At 32.7% G+C, this 12,697-nt stretch overlaps 1 protein-coding gene across 10 annotated transcripts in view; it reads left to right on the top strand.

Moving 5' to 3' along the window:
* The window catches only part of LOC149476748 (protein Fe65 homolog), a 47,154-nt gene that overhangs the window by 16,864 nt on the left and 17,593 nt on the right, over positions 1 to 12,697 (top strand). For all 10 annotated transcript variants that reach the window (XM_089711193.1, XM_089711192.1, XM_089711200.1 and 7 more), the window contains 4 exons: positions 10,140 to 10,178; positions 10,716 to 10,933; positions 11,395 to 11,629; positions 12,281 to 12,473. In XM_089711193.1, coding sequence (XP_089567319.1) covers positions 10,140 to 10,178; positions 10,716 to 10,933; positions 11,395 to 11,629; positions 12,281 to 12,473 — 685 coding nt within the window. The remainder of the gene's footprint in view (positions 1 to 10,139; positions 10,179 to 10,715; positions 10,934 to 11,394; positions 11,630 to 12,280; positions 12,474 to 12,697) is intronic.

A 12,697-nucleotide genomic window follows, 5' to 3' on the forward strand; every position in this document is an offset into this window, starting at 1 on the left:
TCTACCTGAAGCCTCTGATTTATTTTTTTTAATTCCATTTGGATTTCTATTAAATTACATATGGTCATAATGTCGCGAATTATACACGGTATCAATAATGCAATACCCACACCGTCCCTTGCCCCAAGGATGCAATCCGCTAATTTTCGAAAATCTCAATCAGCCATTATTTTAATCGACGAATCTTTATTAATCGACGCAGTTTAACCGCCTCAACGATATGCCCCATGACCCACGGGGGACAACTATAAAATATTATAATTTCTAAATATATCATAATACTTTTGCAAAATCTCAGCTTCAGTTTTAATAAGAGCCTAGAATAATCCACCTGATTTTCATACCGTCCCATGCCCCACCTGGGACAATTGCACAAATATTACAACCACTAAATGTATAACATGTCACAGCCTAGACTGTTTATTAAACAGCGCCATTTAACCACCCACCATATATGCCCCATGCCCCACCGGGGCCAAGCCAAATACCAATACGTTACGTCAACGGGTTCTACACAAATATTGTAACCACCAAATATAAAAGATATTAAACCGTCCCAACAATATGCCCCATACCCCACATGGGCCAAGCACTAGCCAAATACCAACACGTTACGTCACCGGGTTCAGTGACCTGCGGACGGCGCAGTCGCACTGCATCGATCGGCGATGCACCGCGGGCCGGCCACGACACGCTCGTAACGATTTCTCGATTTTTCTACGGATTTGTGCGTTCGTTTATTTATGTAACTGGATTTTTAAGTCGATTTGTGCGAAATGTTTATAAACAATGTTGTTTAATGGTTTTGTTAAGTTTTTTTTAATTATTGCGTAATTGAATTTGCTAGTCTTTTTAAACTGTAGTTGTTCATAATATATTTATTTATTTCGTTTTCATGTGACGATTAGTACTTTTTTATTCGAAATTGCATTTAGTTGTAATAATTTTTATGACTGTTTGATTTATGTCTAATAAAATTAATTTATTGTGGTTGATGTTAGTTTGCGTGTTGATCAAAAATTGATTGTAAATGAATGCGTTTCCTTTTAAAATTTTTAATAAAAATATATTAAAAGAACATGGTCAGACAATAAATTGCAATATAAAATCATACTTTGTAATTCTAGAATCAAAATGTGTATAACTAGAAATCTAGAATATTATACTTACCAAAGACTACCGAGCTTACTATTTTTATACCTGTCTAGGTTTTTAAGGTAAATTATTTAATGTCTTTGTATATTTTTGCTTATTTAGTGTTAGTTAAATAATATAGTGTTATCGTAGTGTTAAATCATTTATTTACAATTTATAAAATAATATTTATACTTCACTTTTTTAATTTCTAATTCTAGCTAAACATACCACAAACATCACTTCACATAATCTAACACCACAATTTTAAACGTACGATAAACTAATATTAAGTTGTCCGTTTCATGGCCCCACACATCCGTAGCGCCCGTAGTAAGGCACGTCTGCGGAACATAATGCTTGTGTGGTACAAGTTAATGGCATTAGCGATTAGTACTAACTTCATTATATTTAGGAGTTGAAGCAAGTGGTGAACATTTTAAGATTTTAAACTGGGTTTAGTATATTGTTTGTGTTGGTATTTAAGCGAGGTTTGAATTGTGTCGTGATGGTGATTTCAATATTGGAGAAGTAACTTTATCTTAAGATGATTATAGAGTATTTTAATTAATTATATTCGTGTCTTTAATAGGAGTTAACTATAGAGATAGTCTTAGTTATGTGGAAGTGTGTTACAAAAACACATTTGTATTTATTACTTTTTTACATCATAATTAATAATTGATTTGGAAAATTAATTTCACGATAATATGTTTGTTCATTTGTACAATTTTTTGTATGCCTTTGTTAATAGGTACCTATATACATATATTTTTTGAAACGGAAAATAAAGACTATTTATATTTCATTTAAAAATATTTTCCAATACCTGTAACTTGATCTTCCTAGTAGTTTTCAGCGATAATTCTTAAGTCTTAACAACTAAGTTAATTTAAAATCCGCAGCACGTTAGACGTTCTTGATTACAACTATGTAATACGATACGTGGGGTATCGGGATGCAATAAGCCGCATTAAGTTGAACTTCACTAGCTTGGAGCTTCTTGTTTCCCAGTAACTTGATGTAACTTGATGACTAACTAGTTCTCACCTGGGAGCTAAGTTAGAGGAATACTCTAGATTATATTGATTGCTAAGTTAAGGATTTGAGTGCTTATTTGTAATGAAATTTAAATGGTAAAGTTGCTGCAAAAGCTGCTTGTTTCCTTAGTGTGTGACTCTAATAGATTTGCGTGAAATATTAAAACATTATTGTCTATGTCTACTCTTATATTTAATGTTATTTTTCTTAATGCCTCAGCCCCCGGAATCACAGACACAATAGAAAATCTATTGTGTCGTGGCCCAATCGGGCCGCTCGGTGGTCAAGGCCAGGGGTTAATAGCTGTACAATTTTATTGAAAGCTTTAATATTTGTTATCACTCAGTTATTTGCCTAAGTCCAAAAACTAAAATTAAATCCAATAAAGCAATATTTGTAGAAATAACTAATAAAAAAAATCAGGTTTACAGTATTATTACAATATTTGCTAGCATCTACCGTAAAATATTATTCGCTTTCACTTATCGCATATAGTTTATAACTTACGCCATCCGTTGCAACGTATAATCTGTATTGGACGAAGTTCGCAAAGCGCTGCGTTGTTAAAATGAACATTTTACGTCGCGATAAATCCGCTTAGCGATAGTACGCGATACCGGAAAATAGTTTTCGTAGCCACAAATATTTGTAGAGACATTTCGATATTTAAACTTTGTATTTTGTGTATCTTATATATAAAAATGAATCGCAAAATGTGTTGGTAAGCGCATAACTCGAGAACGGCTGAACCGATTTCGATAATTCTTTTTTTATTATATTCCTTGGGGCGGACCGCTAGTTTGTTATAATTGCAAATATGTTTCGAATTTTGAAAAATTGTGCTCATTATATCCAATATATTTATATTTTTTTTTCTTAATAATTTACTAGCTACTGTTAAATCTAATCCTAATAGCCTTATTTCAATTTTTTCTATGAAAAAGAAGCAACTATTAAACTAGAGAACTTACTTAAGTAGTAATAACTCATAAGTATCGAAGTTGGTAACAATTCTTATAGTAAAAAGGAATTAATAAACAAGCTTATTTTATTTATTTTATTTATAACACTTTACTATGCTAGTTATACAAATTACTTAAAACTAAAACTTATAGCTAAACTAGCACAGATGGCGGCCTTATCACTAAAGAGTGATCTTAATAAAAAAATTAAAAAATTTCTCGGTCTGGCAGGACACAGAAGGCTGATCACCTACTTGTCCCTAAAGAAAATCGATCAGTGAAACAGATGTATAATGCATCTGCCCCTTACCCCTCTAGGGGACATGGGACTTCACTTCACTTCAGTATATACAATTTAATATATTTATGATGCTATTAAAGTATCCAAAACATATCAAAATCTGAAATATAATATCGCAAAAGATTAACCATTCAATTTTAACCTCTTCTTAAGCAACATTATGGAACACTTATTAAATGTGGATGAAAAATTGCATTTCGCTACTCAAATACTGAATAAACTCCAATTAAAATGAGGAAAATGCCATAAATTCATATTTCGCTGTAGTACTTCATAGTTCGAGCGTGTTCATGCTTCATACGAGCTTTTAAATCTACCCGCAAGTTTTAATGAAATTTTACGTCAGTTTTTAATATTCGTATAGAAGTTTTGGTTTGTAGTAATTATGTAGTAGAGTTTGTAGTAATGATTGTTATTAAATTGTGTAGACACTTTTATAAATTATTTGTTTTAAAAATTTCAAATTAAAAAAAAACGTAAGGGCTGGTTTCAGCACTTGCAATTCTCACAGATATTTGAAAATACTATTTGTTGAAAATTTCCGACATTTTAACTGATAAATAAGATAAACAGAACACACTGGTTACAAACATGTATACTAAAAATAATCTCAATTAAGTTTAGAAGTAACATAAGGTAAAAGTGGAAAACAATTAAAACTGCAATTATAAAAACAAAAGAAGACAGCAAAAATCCTTTGACAGGCTCTTAAGTAATTGTTTACAAATCTTTAACCGGGAAGCTGTTTATCAAAACCAGTGTTTAGTGATTGATAAATGATCTGTACTATTTTAAGAGAAGTAAATCTTTTATTGGGTGACCGCTTAGTGGTTTCCATTCATCCATTCTTTTGGGAATTACGACTGCAATCTGTACACAATTTACCCAGTTTTAAAAGAGTCCCAAGTGAATACAGAATATCGTAAGTATTTTGTATTGAATTGGGAATGAATTAACCTGATATTTCAATATTTTGATATAATATTATCTTAAACAATGGACTCATAAAACTGCTTTGATATTCTTAAATAATAATTTTCATTATTTGTCATGCGTTGTGATCTATCACAATTAGGTATTTATATGCTTTACCTATATCTAAATTCCAAATACTAGCTGTGCTCTGCGGTTTTACCCGCAGTGCTCCACTCCTGTTGGTCTTAGCGTGATGATATAATATAGCCTTCCTCGATAAATGGGCTATCTAACACCGAAATAATTTTTCAAATCGGAAAAGTGGTTCCTGAGATTAGCGCGTTCAAACAAACAAACAAACTCTTCAGCTTTATAATATTAGTATAGATAATTCTTATCAAGTCCATGTAGAAATCTTATATTCTCACGTTCAAATTGTAAAAGAGAAATACTTTTATATATCCTAATTTTCTGTTGGCACTCATAAAACTTTCCTTTAAAATGTTCTCAGTTTCACAAGCGCTCTGAAGTAAACAAAAGAATAAATTTTATTGAGGAAACTTATAGATGGGGTTTCAGATACTTTAGTAATGCGACAAGCGAATTTGAACCCTATTTTATGTGGTTTCACTGGTAATTTATGGTTGTATGATTTATTTTTACACTTATTAATGACGTATCCTCTACTAAAATGCGAAAACTTAGGTACTACTGTATATGGAGAAGAAATGCGCATTTTATCCTACTAATATTATAAATGCGAAAGTTTGTGAGGATGGATGGATGAATGATTGTTGTTCTTTCACGAAAATAGTACTGAACCGATTACAATGAAATTTAGGTAGCTGAAGATCAGAATAAGGCTACTTTTTATCCCGGAAATTCTATAGGAACAGGAACTATGCGGGTTTTTCTATTATCATAATATACCTTTATTTGTGAGTATTATAGAATAGTTAGGTAGCTTCATGAAATAAAATAAAAATACAAATTCTTAGTTTTTTGATGATAATTTTAAATTTAATAAATAGCATAAAAGCTTCTCGGGTCAATTAAAATATGAAATAATCGTGAACGTCTCATGACACTAAATAATCCGAATTTATAAGAAAAATTGTAAATTCGGAGCAATAGCAAAATTCAATGCAATTACGAACTGCAGGGGACGCTTCGGAATTGAAACAGGAACGTGACAATAATCCCTGTGATACTTGCATTGGCTTGATGAATACAGATGCAGAATCATCCACAGATATAAAAATAAGGAAATATTCGATGAAGAAGAAGGTATAGCTCGAAAACATGGAATATAAGAAGAGATTTAGTATGATAAATGTAATCTAAAGAATCATCCAGTGATGCCGTGATGATTGATTGCCTTTTGGTAGAGACCAGAGATGATAAAGTGCCAAAAATAGGGTAAATTCGGCATGTTGTTGAAGTCACGTTAATTTTAATCGATTTTCTTATCCTGAGATAATATTTATGTATTAATTTTACTGTAATAACATCCTTCCAAAATTATAAATTGCGTGCTTGTTCCAAAATCATACCAGAATAGCTAAAAGGATATAGGTAGTTAAAATTTTGGTACACAGAATAAACTACAAAAACAAAATATAAGAGACTAGTTAATAGACTAAAACAACAAATAAGTTTTCCATTGAAACCACTACCGAAATACCTTACCCTGCCTTTACCCATAACATAAAATTTGTTTAGTTAAGTCCAGGTAGCTAGTGAAAAACATGGGTCATATTGATCTTTTTGCGTTCAAAACAACTACGTTAATCTATGTACACGTACATTGTACACGTACATTGTACACGTACATTGTACACGCGTACATGTGTACACGGGTTACTAACCGGCAATCATCACGATCTATATTCGCGTATCGACGATCTAAACATTTATTATATCCAGCGGTGTTGATAAAATCTATTTCGAGTACACGCTGCTGTTTTGATGATGGAAACTAACAGTGTTATATTTTAGTTTGTGTTTTTAAATAGTTTCAGTTTCATATTGATTCCCTTTTATTTTTAAGATAAATTAGAATTAGATTGAATCTTTGACACTTCTTTTATCACCTGTCTTTGCGTAGGTTTTAAGGATATTTATTTCTATTGTTACTTATATCAAGCAATAAAATAATCCAACTGTGTCAGGATAATTTTAAATCACCAACGCGGTATTATTATTTCATAAGTTTCGTCGGATTTAAATTTCACACGAAATTGTGTTTCAAACAAAGCCCCGAAAACATTTTTCGCAGCGACAACGTTATAGCTGGAACTCCTAAGTTTCGGCTAACATCTGGCGGGCGTACTGTTTGAGGAGCATTTTAAAATTCAAAGTAGTCCAATGTTCGCATGCGAGCTGGATATAAACGGTCCCCCGATTCCCGACGGAGATACGTATGGAACTCTGTGTCTCCTTTTGTAACATAAAATAGTGCAATGTTTTTAGATTGGATGTTTAATGTATTTAGACGATTTATGCTACAAAACAGAACATAAAGATTGCTTACTCAGATTGTGAGCAATAAAACGTTGTAGTCCAAATCGTCGTATTATGTACTATACGGCGAGGTTTAAAGCAACTGTTTGCATTCGTATTTTAAATCGATCATCGTTATAAATAAAGAAGAGATGTGACTCAAAGTGCTACCCTGTGGGATGCCGAAAACGATTTTGTCATGTTTTCTTCTAGCAAGTTTCTATTAAAGGAATTGGTTCTTGATAAAGAAATTTTATGTCTAGTTTCACGTTGCCATAATTCGAAAGCGCTAGAGAAAAGGGAATTTACTGACAATGGTAGGTGCACTTGACACGTCGAAGTAGAAGAGGCTCTAAGGATGTCTTGACACGAAAAGCCTTTCATTCCGTGTAGTTTAAACGCTTTTTAGAATTGAGTTCAGTTCCAACCCAATTGTGATGTGCATTTCGAGTGCTATTGATGATTCGCGTCAGTTGTTCGAATTTTAGGTCTCGTTGGTAATTATTTTGTAACCGGCAAAATTGTATTGTTACAATTTTGCCGTTTAAATTGTATTTGTGGTATTCTGTTATTTTACGAAGCAAGTGAAACTATCCAAAAGAGAATTTTCGTGTATACTTGTGAATAATTACAAAGATTGTGTAATGGGTTTAAATAAAATTTGTTGAATGTTGATTGTTATTTTGAAGAAACAGGATAACATTAGAATTATATTTGACAATTGCCTTAGTATGGTGTTAAGGATTGATAATATTAATTAAACCAATATCAACACATCTAATAAAATTTCTAATTCTGAATCTGTTCTTTTAGTAAACCTACGCAATTATAGTTATCATCAAATGAAATAAATATTCAATCGTCTATATACTCACTGATTTCCAAGGATAATTATTTTTTTAAATACGATCATTGATATTCCATCATCGAAATTAACTAAATGTGCATGAAGTATATTCCCAATGAAACACCTAAAACAGTGTTTTTAGACGAGAGAATATTCGTAACAAAGCGGGCAAGGGACATAAAATCGAAATAAGCCCCATTAACTCGTAGATTGGTCGTAAAGCAGATTCGTGGTTAATTTACAAGCCTTCGACGGTCGGCAAGTTTGGTGAGAGACTGTTAAGTGCCTAACTTCGTGTTAGTACGGTCATTTTGGTTGAGTTCTTTTTTAGCGCGATTTGTGTGAATTACCGCTTGGTTAAAGGTTTTATTTGTGTATGGTACTGACTACTGTGGTTGTGTGGGTATTGAGTGCTGGATATTAAAATGTAAGAGCATAGTAGAAATAGAAAATATTCCTTGAAAAAAACGGGTCTAGTTAAGCTTTGGTAGGTATTCATGCTTTGAGAAACATCGACCAGGTTAACATGATTTGTAAAATCAAATCCGCCTATTAGGTACTCTTTCCCCATAAAAGCACGAGATTTTACTTTTAAATCAATCATGCACGAAGCCACAAATTGATTACAACAAAAAATTACACAAAAAGGAAACAGGTTACTTTTAACGATAACAAATAACAACGGCGCGTTTGCCAAATAAACATCATTTAGGAATTAGACCGAAACCTACATGCCCTAACTACTTACCTTACCTATATAACCCTTAAACCTACGTATTCGAGTGAAAGCAATAAATGAAAAATACCCGCAATTTAAATTTAAAGGGAAATGTACGAAGATTAATGCACACTACTGAGTTAAAATGCAATCTCATTTGCACTGAGAGCAGTCGTTAGTGAGTACACTGCTTTATGCTTATTGTTACTGCTAAGGGTGCTTGTACATGATATTTTCACTTATAATTTAAAGGCGGAATTTTTGTAATTTTGAAGTATGCAAATTTAAATGTTGCTGTTTTTATTGATTGTGAATTTGGTTAATTTTGAGTTGAATTGTGATTGAAATTTATTTCAAAATATAATTCTATTCTTCAACATAATAGGGTACCAATAAGAGAACTATCGAAAATATTGACGACAATTAAAAAATAAAGTCGAAAACTTTGCTTTCAACAACTTAGAGAATTAGCAAGCGTCCTTTGCGTAATAGTTGATGTTATTGCACGCCTCATAAGCGAAGCGTTGAGGTGGGTACTACTGTCACTTCGCGCAAAACATCTGATTTTTCAAACTTAAAATGTCTTTATGTATCATACATTGCACTTGTAAGATAATACATACACACACATATTAAGAAAAAACACTATTTTTAACGTTCATGATATTTTTGATGTCATTTTTGTTATTTTAACTAGTTAAAAAACAGTTTAAAAAAGTTCTGTCTTGGACGTCCGTGTGTCTGTATGTGCGGATCCTTTTTCTTGTTAACACGATAGCGACCGAAATACTTTACTAATCGAGTCTTTTTTTTTCTCTTACGCTTGAGTATGCTCAGGAATAGAACCCTTTCATTTTTCAGGGTCTGATTCGATGTGGTTTAATTGTTATTAAATAAACAAAAATAATAATTAATAAATATTTATTAAAAAAAAATTATGAGGCGTGCACTTTTGGATTTTCCAAATTATTTTTAAACAAAACTATATTATGGTTTGGTTTGACTGTAGAGATAAATGTTCTTTGATTAGCCACATTGGCCATGGCAAAAAAATAAAGACAACATCAAGCTCTATAATTAAATATCGATTACAAAATGAAAACAATACACCATCGTCTTATTTTTGTTACGATATAGTGACCAAGGCCCTTTCAGTCGACCGCGTGGATACTACGGTTGGACAACTTTTTGATACCCGTGAGACTCATTAATGAAAAACGTTTTTTAACGGTTTTAAACACAGCATTACAATATAGGAAATAATATTGTAATACTGTGGTTATAAATATACATTTTTTAAAGAGGATACATACCTTCTATTGTGTTTATTGAGAGTAAAGTTATTTTAAACTGTTTTCAATTTAAATTTAGTTGAATGAAAATTTATTTGTAATTTTGGTTATTACGTTGGTTTTGTAAACTATCATTTCAATGATGATATTTTCGACGTGAATTGTCAATGTGTTTAGGCTTTAATCTATCTCGCTGCCAAATTGCATCCAGATTTGGTTAGCTGTTTTTGTATGTAGGAGTAACAAACATCCATCCATCCATCTATACATCGTACAGTATTAAAATTTTATTATTTACAAATTACAATATTAAGATTTATATGCACAGCTTTATTATTGTCGTGTAAGCAGTGATACATTTTTAAATTAGGATTAAAACACATTTTTATACAGATATAAAGTTATAATGGTTTTTCCTTTGTTGCAGAGTTGAAGATGAGGCATCTTCGCCGGTTGGCAAAGTAAAGTGAGTGACCTAGATATTGTATACATGTTTCTAGAATTCGTATTGTTACTAAGTCTTGCTTTTTAAGTTTCTTTGTTGTGAGATCTGGAAGATATCTTTTAATTTTGTGAAATTTTAATGAAATGTTTGAAGTCATTTTTTAAGCAATGGAATATAAATTGAATGAATGTGAATAAAATAGTTTTAATCAGGCACAGAAGAGTTATTTTTTGGCTTGAGCTGGAATCGAATCCGTACCTTGATGTAGAAATCTTCCAGCGTTTCTACGCTTACGTTTCTACGAACATAACTTTATTAAGTAGTTTTATTTTTGTGCTAATAGCTATTTAATACCTACTAGCAGGTAGTTTTTACTAACTGTATTTATTATAATTTAAATAAAATAAAATACAGTTTGTAAAAAAACTACCGCTATACATGATACAAGTAAATGATTACGTGTATTTCTATTCAAAATCCTTTCAGTTTTCACCATTCAAGTCTTTGAACAACAAACTAACAAAAATTATACATTTCATATCAAATTAATTATTACAGTGAAAAGAGCGGCCTAATCACGCCGCCGCAAAATGGGGGGGAGGACTCCCCTCCTCCCGAGAAGGAAAGGGCGGACCGTGAGGCCTCAGAGAAGTGCCACGGGAGCTCGGGCCCCGTGCCCCACTCGGCGGAGGGCCCCAACGACGATCTGTACGCTATACCGGTCAAGTTGAGGCCCAAGAAAGAGGTGCTGCCGCCTGGTTGGGAGAAACATGAAGGTAGACGAAATTATTTTATTGAAATAGAATGACTTAGTTTAGATCAAACAATAGAGGATGAAAAAGACACTTTAAATAATAGGACATGAGAATAACGTGCTTGTGTTATGTTATTAGTGACTTTTTATTCAATCTTCGGCTTGTTAATAAAGACCCTTGTCAAACATCTACCATAAATGTCAACCTGACGTAAATCTCTATTCGCAATCCTGAAAATTAAAATGAAAACATTATCAAAGCAAATCTTATTATTTAATATGATTAATTTATCTCATTTAAATATCGAATAAACAACAATAAATATAATTACATACTTAGAATCTTAGCTTAGAATATAATCTACTAATAATCATGTAAGCTATCATAGCCGTTTCATTATTTAATTTTTAGAATCTCAATCAAAAAACAAAACAACTAATGTGTATAATAGTTAACTTAACAATATAATTTCATAATTCCAGACAACGACGGCCCCTACTACTGGCACATCAAAAGCGGTACAATACAGCGAGAGATCCCCAAAATGCCGCCCATCGAAGCGAGAGAGTCCCGTATCTCCATGGTTAGGGACTGCTCCAACCTCGACATGAAGTACGACGGGCCCATGACCACGTCGGTCACCAGGAGTACGACGAGTGGGGCCCTGGACCATGTGGACCAGGAGGAGAGGAAGAGGAAGGAAGAAGTCGCTTATAAGTGAGTTTTTGTATGTGTAAATAGATTATTGCGCTTAGAATTGTGGTAGCAGTTTTCAAAAATTTTTGGTAGTGGAATTAAAAGTTATAAAGAAAGTGATACAGAAGTTTATAGGTAACTGCCACCGTAGTAGCAAGTCTAAAAGAGTTCTAATATTTTTGTAAATTATAGTTCATAGAGATCTTTTATATGTATAGATTTAAAAATTCAAATTCTGTTGCTCAAACAATTTAGTGAGTCAATTTAAGCTTTTGAAATTGGAATTGGAACGGAGTGGTGGCTCAGTAAATATGGCAAACATCTTTATTGTGTTCAGCCCCCCTAGACAAGTGGCTTTCTATTAGCGTAAAGTTCAATAGAATAGCTTATGAATGTATGAGATTGACGTAATCAATCGTCGTGGTCGTCGTAATCAAACGTCAATCTCATACATTCATAATCTATTCTATTGAACTTTACGCTAATAGAAAGCCACTTGTCTAGGGGGGCTGATATGTTTGACAGCAAATTATTGATACTGTAAAGCATATCACCTTAAGCTCTATAAAAAATACACTTATATACTAATTATATCAACTCAATTATCTACAGGAATAATCACTTGCAAAAAAAAGTAAAAAAAAAATTATAACGATTATATTCCCCTTCCAGACGCCGCAGCTACCCCGCCCGTCCGGACGCCGACGGGCGCGCCGTCCGATTCTTCGTCCGATCGCTCGGCTGGGTCGAGATATCGGAGTCGGACCTCACTCCGGAGCGCTCCAGTCGCGCGGTCAATAAGTGTATCGTGGACCTTAGCTTGGGACGTAATGATTTGCTGGACCAAGTTGGAAGATGGGGTGATGTGAGTATCTTTAGCTAATTGTTACGGTATTTTTTTGCAATATAAGACAGTTAAGGGCGTTTTTTTTCCATATTTTTGAAGAGTAGTAAGTTTTTAAGCTCAAGTGTAAAATTAATATAACATTCATGTAAATTTGGGTTGTTGAAAAAATTAAAAAACAAAAACTTTTAAAATTAAAAATTAAAACAAAAGCCATTCTCCTGTCTCCACATATTGATGTTTAA

This window comes from Colias philodice, chromosome 26, assembly GCF_061535455.1.
Source record: "Colias philodice isolate Cphi_HAF_F1 chromosome 26, ilColPhil1 Martin Lab GWU primary, whole genome shotgun sequence".
Classification (NCBI taxonomy): Eukaryota; Metazoa; Arthropoda; class Insecta; order Lepidoptera; family Pieridae; genus Colias; species Colias philodice.